Source organism: Littorina saxatilis, linkage group LG6 (genome assembly GCF_037325665.1).
Source record: "Littorina saxatilis isolate snail1 linkage group LG6, US_GU_Lsax_2.0, whole genome shotgun sequence".
NCBI classification, from domain to species: Eukaryota; Metazoa; Mollusca; class Gastropoda; order Littorinimorpha; family Littorinidae; genus Littorina; species Littorina saxatilis.
Window position 1 is genome coordinate 15917666 of NC_090250.1, and position 12500 is coordinate 15930165.

General features: G+C 44.3%; 1 protein-coding gene across 1 annotated transcript in view; it reads left to right on the top strand.

The window, feature by feature from the left end:
* Positions 1-12500, top strand: part of LOC138968608 (lymphocyte antigen 75-like) — a 76920-nt gene that overhangs the window by 21702 nt on the left and 42718 nt on the right. Inside the window, exons 15-27 of the mRNA XM_070341202.1 lie at positions 363-395; positions 1672-1845; positions 2374-2496; positions 2876-2992; positions 3500-3553; positions 3950-4078; positions 5524-5717; positions 6057-6198; positions 7213-7424; positions 8541-8672; positions 9721-9862; positions 10564-10745; position 12500. The exon at position 12500 is cut by the window's right edge and continues 146 nt beyond it. Coding sequence (XP_070197303.1) covers positions 363-395; positions 1672-1845; positions 2374-2496; positions 2876-2992; positions 3500-3553; positions 3950-4078; positions 5524-5717; positions 6057-6198; positions 7213-7424; positions 8541-8672; positions 9721-9862; positions 10564-10745; position 12500 — 1635 coding nt within the window. The remainder of the gene's footprint in view (positions 1-362; positions 396-1671; positions 1846-2373; positions 2497-2875; positions 2993-3499; positions 3554-3949; positions 4079-5523; positions 5718-6056; positions 6199-7212; positions 7425-8540; positions 8673-9720; positions 9863-10563; positions 10746-12499) is intronic.

Sequence of the window (12500 nt, forward strand, 5' to 3'; positions counted from 1 at the left end):
AGAGAGAGAGAGAGAGAGAGAGAGAGAGAGAGAGAGAGAGAGAGAGAGAGAGAGAGAGAGAGAGAGAGAGAGAGAGAGGTTTGTATACGTTCAACCAAAATTTTAACAGGATTTAAACGAATAAAAAGCTATCTTTCAAATCCATCTTTCAGAGAAGAATCGATTCACGAGAGATATAATGCTTTGCCCCTTTTCTCTTACATTGTGACTACGTAAAATTGTCGGTGTTAATTGCAAACTTCTTGAGTTGAGTGACGAAGTTAGGATGTATTCCGGGCTAAACCTGGTAATGATCGAGCTTTGAGAAATGGTGATCCACTCTTTGAGGTACTGAAAATAGCAGCTTTACTTTTATGTTTCAGTTCAAACAGGTGCACCATCGCCTTCGCCAACATGTAAGTTAGCTTAAATATATACATATTACTAACTATCTCAGTTATCTGACAAACTAAAACAAGAGCGACGCAAACAAAGACACAAACAAACAGATGAACAAATTCATCTTCAAACAAACGTACAAACAAAAAGGGTGGGGATTTTTTCCGATCTCCCATATGCCAACGTTTGTGCAAACCTGCTAGAGTCGTATCCCCCTTTGTGTGTACACGCACGCACAAGACCAAGTGTGCACGGAAAAGATCCTGTAATCCATGTCGGAGTTCAGTGGGTTAAAGCCATATGTACTCGATGACTATACACGCTAATTGCTTTACCAACAGCTGGAGACATGCTAAATTAAGTTCCCTGCAAAATATTGTGGTCTAGGACCCCTTCAATGTTGAGATATGTTAATTTTCATTTTGATCTGGATCGTCCTATTTATAGATTTGCCAACAGAGGTAGCGTTGACGCAAGGGAAATAACTCCGCGTCTTTGTTTACATCCAAAGTTTTTGAGACTCTAAAACAAGCTGTAATGCATGTATATGAGACAATGACAAAAGGTGACGTTTTCATGTCAGTATGTCCCAAATGACATCACCAGTACATTTTTCATTCTATCTAATCTGTTTTCGTTCTATTTTTTCTAATAACATGCGTTAACAATTGACTGCCAACTGGAATGGAAGAGCACAAAAAGTGTAACTTGATATGTAGTTTCTCTAGAGGGAAAAACATCTTCCACTTTCATGTCAGTGTGTCCCATGCAACATACATTTGCCAAACAGCTATGTGTAAGTAGATTATTTGTTAGTGGTATAGAACATACTGATCAACAATCAAAGTCAGTTTTCACATTCATTTTCTACCTATTTCTTATTTGTTTATTCTTTTGGCAATGGTGAAATGTCAGCAATCGTGTGTCATTCGGGACAGTAGACATGACACCTGACCTTTTGTCACTGTCTCATATGGTCCGCGCATGGCGACATATCGTCATTACATGGTCTTATGGTGCGTTTGACATCGATTATGGGCAAACTGCACTTTGTAAACACGGGAGCGCGTACATATGCCTTTAAAGAAACATGCAATGTCAAGCATTCATCCCCAAACGCGGCGTATGACTGCCTAAATGTTGGGGTAAAAACGGCCATACACGTAAAATCCCACTCGTGCCAAAAAACAGACGAGTGTACGTAGGGGTTTCCGCCCATGAACGAAGAAGAAGAAGAAGATCAGATAATCATCACGACACAGTTAATTTTAGCTTGCATATTTTTGTGTGCAGATGCATGGTCAGTGCGTTGTGAACCGGGCTGGCGACTGAACTCGCTGGACGACTTTTGCTACCTGGTGATGACCGACACACCAAAGACCTGGGAGGCAGCCAGCTACGACTGTCAAAGGAGGGGGGCCGATCTCCTCAGTATCTCGGGGCCCAACGAACAGTTACACATTGAAGGTGGGTACATTCATTGGCATAGCGGAGTCTCGTGAGACATTGTTTGATGCGCCCTGTGTCAGTCTGTGGATGTGAGGCAACATCGTGTGCGACTGAAGAGCCCGATCCTTGAACGGCAGTCTCTGCTGCAGACAGGGCATGTGAAGCTGGCGTTTATGGGTGGGTACAGGTGATGGGGGGAAAAGACCGGAGGTTGTGTGGGAGTAGGAATGTAGTGACAGCCAGCCATTATTGCAAAAGAAAAGGGGCTAATCTTCTCAGAGCTGCGTTGGCACTAAACGATGACCGTACACACGTGTAGAACGGCGTGAAGTAATGACTGACGTCCATGCTGACAGGGGAGGGATGGACTTTTTTCGGGGGTGGGTGTGTGGGTGTGGTTGTGAGAGAGGGGGGAGAGATGATGATACAGGTGGCCTGGATGAGAGTGGGGGGGGGGGCGGTAGAGGGTCAATCTTCTCAGTCTGCCGGGGCACAACCAACAGCTACATTTGTAAATGAACTAAATTACAAAATTGTGTTTTTCAGCGGTGTTGAGTACAGCATACCCACAGTTCCAAGACCTATGGATCGGAGCTTCAGACAGCACACACGAGGGAGGGTGGGAGTGGTCGGATACATCCCCCTTCCGCTACTTGCACTGGCACCCCGGTTAGTCTTTTATGAATTCACTCTTTGCAAGATCATGTTCTAATTAATCTTTAGTTTAGTTTAAAGTTCCAGGGAAACCTGGCAGAAGGTTTCGGGCTGTCTTTGAGATTTTTCAATTTCCAACGGCTACTTTGTTTAACTTATAAGCCTCCCTGAGTTTTATGTTTGACTTAAAGGCCTTGCCGTATTATAACTTGCAAAGTGTGTGCCTTAATTATTAACTCACGGTTATGGTCAAGGTATATTTCAAGCTTTAAATTATTGTTAATGCTGGTTTTGTTGTTGTTGTCAATGTGTTTGTGACTATTGTTGTTTTAATGTTCATTGTCGTCAATGCTGTTGTTGTCGTTGGTATGATATACGGTGTCTGAATGTGTAGGTGAGCCAAACGATATGAACAAAGGAGAGGATTGTGCTGAACTGGTGGGTCACTGGAATTACCAGTGGAATGACCGTCACTGCGATGATAAGCTTAACTACATCTGCAAGAAACAAGGTAAGATTTTCAGACGCGCACAAGCACCTGTATTAGCTAACATGTTGAATGCAGACTAAGTGCCACATTCTATTGTTTACAATTAAGTAAAACTACCACAGTAAATGTAATCAAAGGCTAAACTGAGCATGCACGGTTACCACTTATCCAACTTCTTCCGGATTATGACTAATATCAATAGTATACTCCTTTCGTGTTGATCTCAGTAAAGCGCCAAAGAATGGTTTGTGAATGTGAATGGGTGTGCGTGAGAGCGAGTGTGATATGTGTGCGAGCGAGCGAGTGTGTGTGTGTGTGTGTGTGTGTGTGTGTGTGTGTGTGTGTGTATGTGTGTCTGTGTGTGTCTGTGTGTCTGTGTGTGTGTGTGTGCGTGTGTGTGTGTGTGTGTGTGTGTGTCTGTCTATATATCTGTGTGGCTGTGTGTGTCAGTGTGTGTGTGTTTGTGTATGTGTGTATGCATATGAGTGACTGAGTGTGTGTATTTTAATGTATTTGTTACTTTTGCAGCAAAACCACCAGCTACAAACCCTACACCAGCTGTACCTACGCTACCCCCAGCAAGTAATTACCTTGTTTGCCTCTGTGTGTGTGTGTGTGTGTGTGTGTGTGTGTGTGTGTGTGTGTGTGTGTGTGTGTGTGTGTGTGTGTGTGTGTGTGTGTGTGTGTGTGTGTACGTGTGTGTGTGTGTGTGTGTGTGTGTGTGTGTATGTGTGTGTACGTGCGTGTGTGTGTGTGTGTGCGCGCGCGCGCGCGTGTGTGTGTGTGTGTGTGTGTGTGTGTGTGTGTGTGTGTGTGTGTGTGTGTGTGTGTGTGTGTGTGTGTGCGTCGTTGTGTGTATACGTGTGTGTGTGTACACACTCACATTGTTGGAGTACGCTTGTACCTTTATGTTATCTCCATAACTTTGAGTTTGACTTTCAGGCAAATGTGAGATATCTACGCTTTTGTGTGTTTCAGCCAAATGTGAGATGGGTCCGGTCGTCTCAGGGTTGTACAGTGTCCAGTCCACCTTCGCCTTCACTGCGTCCAGTACTCTGGACATCAATCACACCGCTGCCGACAGCAGGTTGCTTGATTACAACACGCGTAAGCAATATGTTTTTCATGTCCCGTGTGTGTTGTTATCCTCTTCTTCTTCTTCGTTCGCGGGCTCAAACTCTCTAGGCTTTAACGTGTATGACCGTTTTTACCCCGCCATTTGTGACCCTCCACCACGGAATGAGTCGCATGTCACCTTTGCATGATTTTCATAGTTTTACATTTTCCAAAAGAGTTTGTTATGCTCTATCCAGTGGTGAAAACCGTTTTAGAAAAGGGCGAAAACATTTCGAGTTATAAGCCTGTGACTAAGGTGACCCTCACACTGTTACTAGACACCCCCCGGACTTATAATAATTAAGCCTAGCGCAAAACCGCGTGAGGTGACATGCGACTCATTCCGTGGTGGAGGGTCACATTCAGGCATCAATACGCCGCTTTCGGGGGAAGCAAGCTGGGTATTTTCATGTTTCTATAACCCGCCAAACTCTTACATGAATTACATGATCTAATTTCCTTGCGCGCTTATTCTGGTGCTTGCGAGTACACACGAAGGGGGGTAAGGCACTAGCAGGGCTGCACATAAGTTGACCTGGAAGATCGGAACAATCTCCACATTTAACCCATCAGGCGCGGCTGGGATTCGAACCCACGACCTTCCGCTTGGGAGGCCGCCGTCTCATCCACAAGTCCATTGCGCCCGTCAGTGTGTGGTTATGAAGATTCCAACTTTTTTTCAAATCTGGACGGCAATCATACCGCTTCTGAGATCATTGTTTTTGTGATTGCCAGTTCTGCATGAATAGATGCGTGAACTGTCTTTCACATGTTCTGGCCATTTGAGTAAGAACGTGCTTTCGTAGAGGCATAAATCGTATTTCCTGTGCCAACCACTTCTCCCCCCTGTCATGTATTTCCGTTCCTAGAGTTCCTTCCCTTTTTTGTGTTTCCCCTCCATATTCTTTCCAAACCTTGTTCGTTCCGTGTTGCGTCTGCTTTTTGTTGCCTTTTGTATGTGTTTGTTCCTGATGAAGCTTACATAAGCGAAAATTCGTACTGTCTTGTGCTGTTCTTGTATCGATGAGTACAAATATCTTTTGTTTTTTAAGTTTGTTTGTTTGTTTAAAGAAGCAACGTTTCACTTACTAGACTAACCTGATTCATTAAGACATCTCTGGGGACAATATATCCCCATAGTTTTGCTTTATGCTAGGCTGTTATGGTTTTATTCTGGTCATCTGCTTTCTTCTTCTTCTTGTCGTTCGCTGTTAGATCGTCACTCCGGACTGCAGGGCAAAACGTGCTGTCCTCTCCAAGTCCTCTCTAGGGCCGTATAGCTTCTTTTGTAGCACTGTCTCCTTTGGCCAGATGGTGTCCCTCAGAGCACTGTGGTATGGACAAGCCTGCAGGATGTGCTCTGCTGTCTGATTCTTGCCACACGGACATACACACACACGGGAACAAATTTGCTTTCAAAAGCTTTTCTTTTCCAGGATCGTGGAAGCCGTCCAAGGACCGCCCAGGAGAGTGGGTGGGGCTGACGTTCTATCAGACCATGGCGTTCGACAGCATGACAGTTGCCGGGGAGCCTGACTCGTTCAGTTTTGTCACCAGCTTCAAAGTCCAGTACCAGTACAACATACACTCTCCGTGGTACTGGATCGAGTCTGGTCCTGGCGTGACTATGGTACTGCCAGTGTTTTCTTCTTTAAATATTGGAAACCCCCCGACTTTAAACAAATCCGGGAGTCTTAAAACGGAAGGTAATTTGCAGAGAGTATGGAGAAACCCCATCTGGAAAGGCAAGGTCCTATTAAGGGTTGGGGGTCTCAAAAATGTTGTGGGGGTGGGGGTCGGTAGTAGGTTTGGGGGGAGGGGGGAGACGCTTAGACGAGGGGGATCATGGTTGTGACTGTGCATGTAAAAAGAGAGCTCCTGCCTTTTATCGGGTCAGCAGCTATGGGGTTCCACTGTAGCATTTTTGAAAGTGATTAAAGCGATGACCTAATGTGACGTTTTCCGCCAGGTGTTTGACGGGCCAGAAGATGATGACTCCTCCGCTGTCGCCTTCTTCCCCAGCGTTATCCACGCCCAGAGTGTTCGTATTTACCCTCAGGCGTGGGGTACTCACATCGGTGTGCGCTGGGAGCTCAATGGATGCGTCATGGGTAGGTTGAGTTAAAGGGATACTATCTAAGAAAACATCCCCTTCGCTGTGACATGCTGAGGCGTTGGGGGTTGACACAAAAGCAAAAACATCAATAACCTGACTGCATAATTTTATTTATTTTTAAAACTTGCAGATCGGAGGTCCTTGTTCATGTTCTCGCCAAAACTGAGCTTGTCTCCACTGGGAATGCCCACATCGCTTCCAAAGTGATACTATAATATTCTGCTTTACAAATAAATCTACCGCGCCGGAGGACTGCCTACACATTGCAAAAACAAAATAATGTTTTAAAAGTTTAATTAAATGTCGTATAAAAGGCAAATAAAGAGCACTCTTTTAGAGAGCCCATCTTCTTGGGTTACTTCCACTGAGCTACTTCCCTTGTATGTGATGTTTGTTACTAGGCGACCCCCCCCCCCCCCCCCCCGACCCCGACGGTCAGACCAATAGTATCCCGTATGGAGTATACGATTAGCTGTAATTGTGACTTGCTCCGTCAGAAATTAGCGACCTGGATGGTATATCTTAAAGCATGATGATAAAGTCGCTTTTACGATTCCATATAGGCTGCTTTTGAGTTTGGAAGGAAACGCTTGAACTATCAAGTGTGTGTGATTTTGATTTAATAAGGTAGATTTAAGGGAATCGGGCAAACCTTACACTCTGCCTGAAACAAGTTTTCGTCCGATGGATTTGTGGACTTTAATGAGCAGAAACAAATACAATTGATGATGTAAACGTTCTTTACTCAGTAATCTATTCGTTTATTGATTTACGTACTCATTGATTTTGTATTTGTTTATCTATTAAGCTTCATTAACTAGTTCATGTCCTTTTTTTGCTTTTATCAACCTTCTTGTGCTTTTTGTTTCCCTTTGTGTTTTTGTGTGTTTTGTTAGTCCTGAAGAAGCTTCAATAAGCGAAAATTTGATTTTGTATTGTATGTGTTGTCCTTGTATAGGTGAGTTACATAATTCTTTTGTTTTTTAACTTCAACCTTCTTGTATTCTAGAGGCTTGTTCATCAGACTACGCCATCAGTGGGCCGCTTGTTGTGATGGAGGAGGCGTTCACGGCATCCAGCATGTCTGACCCCACACACACTCCGCACGACTCCCGTCTGCACCCAGTGTCTCAAGACACCCCTCCCTCGTGCTGGCGGGCGGGCGATGCTTTTGACCCGACCAACCCTCCGTGGATTGAGGTGGATCTAGGCACCATAAAAGTAAGTTAGGTTGACATGCTGTGAGGTTGTTTCGATGCATTGCTAAGTGCACCTTCCGTCTGAAGACACCTCCTATTTCGTGCTAGCGTGTGGGCAATGATTTTAACCTGCCCTACCATCTATGGCTTGAGGTGGACCTTGGCACCATTAATAGGTAAGTTGATACATCTGTGTACAGTGGATCGCCTCTTTAAAACCCTCTGGGCAAAATTAAAGTAAGTGAAGTTGGCATGCTCTGAGGTTGTTTTGATTCATGGCCATCTGCGCCTTTGTCTGAAGACCTCCCTCTCTCCCGTTGGCGTGGGGTCGATGCATTTGACCTGACTAATCGTTAACCCTGTATGGAGTGAGCTTGATCTCTGCATGATTAAGATGGGTTCACATGCCTTAGGGTATGTGATTTATGTGTCTATATAGGTAGATAATCTGATGGATTGAGGTGTACCTTGGCACCATTGCGGTACGTTGACATTCATTCCCCTAGATGACAACTGGGAGGTGCACAGTGTATGAAGACTCCCTATACCCTCCTGCTTTTGACCCGACCAAACCTACTTGGATTGAGGTGTACCTTGGCACAATTAAGGCATGTTGACACACATTGAAATAGACGGCAACTGGGAGGCAACCAATGTCGGAAGACACCCCAACCTCGTGCTGGCGTGTGGGGGATGCTTTTGACCCAACCAACCCTCCATGCATTGAGGTTGACCTTGGCACCACGAAGGTGAGATGACACACATTGAGATATACGGCAACTTCTTCTTATTATAATTATCTTACGTTCATGTGCTGCAACTCCCACGTACACTCGTGTGGGTTTTTTGCACGAGTGGGCTTTGACGTGTATGACCGAAACGGCAACGGAGAGGCGCTCAGTGGCTGAAGACTAAACACTCTTCAGTTGGCGTGTGAGGTATGCTTTTGACCCGTCCAAACCTTCCTGGAACGAGGTCTAGGTTGTTCTTGGCACCATTAAGGTAAGTTGACATATTAATTTCTGTACAGTGTCACCCCTCGTTACAAACCTCCAAACATTTTTTTGTTAAATCAATATATTGGGTTAGAGTGTCAGTTTGAAATGTATGTCTCTTTAGCAATCTTTCTTGTTTACAGTTAATGCGAGGTGTGACTGTGGTGGGAAACCCTGATGCTGACGAGTATGTGACGCTGTTCCAACTGCAGTACCGACTGAGCGATGGGTCTAATACCTTCATTCCCTACCAGGAGCCATATGGAATCCCTATGGTAACCTAGCACATTGTCCAGTGTTTGTGTGTTTTGCTCTCGTTTTTCTTTTTGCACATATTCTTTATTCCCTACCAGGAGCTATATGTACGGCATCCCAATAATTACCTTGCAAAGTGTTCCATGTTTAAATGTTTGTTGTTTTTCTCCTTTTTGCTTCCATTCTTTGAACTGGCTTACCTGAAAATTGGTATGAAATTCTTTTTTGTAAGGAACACTTTGAATCATTTTGCAAATGTGCAGCTATGGAGAAGCACCTTAACGTAAGGTGTTCTTTCATTTCACCATGCTGCAGCTGAAATTTGGCAATTTCTATTGAAGAGTCCGGACCTAAAAGTATTGTATTTTCTTTGCATACAAGCTGATGGATTAATATCATGAAGCTTAGTAAGTTCACCATTACATGTCCAAAACCAGTCTCCATGGCGGTGAACATCATGCCAGAGACTGTAAGAATTTGCGCCAAAAGTAAATGTTAAATCTGCTGTGCCACAGATTAATGTACAGTTAAACATACAGATACCAAGTGTGTTATATAATGTTATTGTTTATCGATTAAAAGGGCACGCTTAAGCGTGTTAATTTTTTTTAAATCATGCCAGAGACTACAACCAACGCTTTCTGAGATACGTTTTCGCCTCATTTAATTTTTTGTTTGTCCATTGAGTCGATGTACTTGTTAATGCCTTGTTTTGTTAACAATTCAAACGTTCCATTACCCTACCATATTTCGGTTTTTTGTTTGTTTGTTATACATCATTAGGTGTTATGCCCAGGAACAGCTGCAGTAATAGACGAATTCCGAACATAACTCTGCTGGGCTTGTGATGGTTGTGAAAGAGTGAATACCCTTACTTTTTCTGGGACAAACATTGGAGGGGCCAATCACTAGCGAGGGGTGTGTCTGAAACACGTGGACAGGAGCACGTGTGAATTATTTGTCCAAGAAAACCAAGGGTATCCACTCTTTCACAAGGTATACACACCCGACAGAGTTATTTCCGAACATCGTCTAGTAAGACACTCTTTTGCTCTTTCTCACCAGTAGAACTTTACGGGCAACGAAGACCACAACAGTTCAGTGACCACCTTGCTGAAGAGCATCATCCCAGCGCAGCATGTACGCCTGGTTGTGCTGACCTATCATGGTTACCCTGCCTTACGCTTTGACGTCCTTGTCTGTAGCCTAGGTAAGTATCGAAATTGCTGTGAAGAGTACTTTTGAGCGTAGCAGTAGTTTAGCTTTGGGGGACGGGGGGGGGGGGTGGGGGGGTGGGGGGGGGTGGGGGGGTGGGGGGGGTGGGGGGGGGGGGTTTGCATGTGTGTACACGTGCCACGGGAAGAGTAAAGAGGGGGTTATAGGTTGGGATAGTTTGGATTTTTCAGAAAGGGTCAGAGACATTTGAACATTCATATGTAGAAAACATTTCAGCAATAAAATTGCCAAAATCATAGAACACGCAGATTAAATTATTTTGGGTCAAAACATTGAAATGTATGATAGCTTCACGTAGTGTTACAGCCTGGTACTAATACAGCCTGATACTAATACAGCCTGATACTAATACAGCCTGATACTAATACAGCCTGATACTAATACAGCCTGATACTAATACAGCCTGATACTAATACAGCCTGATACTAATACAGCCTGATACTAGTTGGGCGTAGTTGACTTCGCAAAGTTGTCTTCAAGAAGCTCGCTGCATGAAGCTTTGGCACTGAATGTTCAGTATAATGGCATCGAGAAGTCTTCTAGAAGTTAACTTCGGGTTCAATTTAGGAAGGCCTTACCGGTTCCAAAGAAAGTACATGTACTAACCTTCTACGTCTGCATGAGTTTTTCATGGAAGAAAGAAGAATGTCTTTTAGACATATATTTCTCTTCCAGCCACGTGTAAAGACATGCCACTGCTAAGCGGCAAGCACAATGTGTCGGACTCTGCATTCAGCGCTTCATCGTCACTGGATCCCCAGCACGGCCCGGGTCGCTCGCGTCTGGGGGAGCAGTTCTCTGGGGCCTCTGGGGGAGCGTGGGTCGCAAAGTTCAACGATGCACATCAGTATCTACAGGTACTAATGACTTTCCAGTTTCACTAGAGGTAACTTCTAGGGACAGGGAGTGGTGGGTGGCAAAGTTCAATGATGCACATCAGTATAAACAGGTAATAATGACATAGACTTTCCATTTTTACTAAAGGTAACCTCTAGGGGCCATTGGTCGAAAATTTCAATGATGCATATATATCAGTATATTCAGATAACAATGAAAAAGACTTTCCAGTTTTACTAGAGCTAACCTCTAGGGGGCATGGGTCGCAAAGTTCAATGATGCACATCAGTATATATAGGTATTAATGAAATAGATTTCCCGGTTTTATTTTAGGTGAGAAGCCAAGATAAAGACTAAACCCAACACCAGGTTTACAGTCAAATGTTAAGTGTACCAGAACAGTTTTAAAAGATAGCGTCAAGAGGAAGAGCTGTAAAGTGGGTTTAGGGATGGCTTGGCCGTGTACGTGGCATTCCGCAATGGTGTATCGCTCAAACAAGTTCACATCCGTGCAACTCAGTTAATTAATTATGAGCGTAAGAAATGAACTTTTTTTCTTTTTTTTTTACTTTGTGTTTCGGTTTATACATGTAAGTCTCGTTGTCATGCTGTCATGGAAATTTGGGACTATGTGTTGGCATGATTTAGGGTATCTTAATCATGAAATTCAGACTTGTAAGACCCCCCCCAAAAATCTAGAATAAAAAATAAGGTCTTAAAAAGGAAGGAGGAATCTTAAAATGGAGGTACATGTATATATAGGTTATGAAAAGAAATCTAAATAAGCAAGGTCCTTAAAGGGGGAAAGTCTTACATTGGGCATCTTATAGGGGGCAAGTCTTACATTGGGCATCTTATAGGGGGCAAGTCTTACATTGGGCATCTTATAGGGGGCAAGTCTTACATTGGGCATCTTATAGGGGGCAAGTCTTACATTGGGCATCTTATAGGGGGCAAGTCTTACATTGGGCATCTTATAGGGGGCAAGTCTTACATTGGGCATCTTATAGGGGGCAAGTCTTACATTGGGCATCTTATAGGGGGCAAGTCTTACATTGGGCATCTTATAGGGGGCAAGTCTTACATTGGGCATCTTATAGGGGGCAAGTCTTACATTGGGCATCTTATAGGGGGCAAGTCTTACATTGGGCATCTTATAGGGGGCAAGTCTTACATTGGGCATCTTATAGGGGGCAATTCTTACATTGGGCATCTTATAGGGGGCAAGTCTTACATTGGGCATCTTATAGGGGGCAAGTCTTACATTGGGCATCTTATAGGGGGCAAGTCTTACATTGGGCATCTTATAGGGGGCAAGTCTTACATTGGGCATCTTATAGGGGGCAAGTCTTACATTGGGCATCTTAAAAGGGGGGTTTCACTGTACAAGATGGGCGGAGATGTAGCTCAGTCGGTAGCGCGCTGGATTTGTATCCAGTTGGCCGCTGTCAGCGTGAGTTCGTCCCCACGTTCGGCGAGAGATTTATTTCTCAGAGTCAACTTTGTGTGCAGACTCTCCTCGGTGTCCGAACACCCCCCGTGTGTACACGCAAGCACAAGACCAAGTGCGCACGAAAAAGATCCTGTAATCCATGTCAGAGTTCGGTGGGTTATAGAAACACGAAAATACCCAGCATGCTTCCTCCGAAAGCGGCGTATGGCTGCCTAAATGGCGGGGTAAAAACGGTCATACACGTAAAAGCCGTGGGTGTTTCACCCCATGAACGAACAAACAAACTGTTCAATGATGTGTACCTGTATTTTGTTCTTACAGG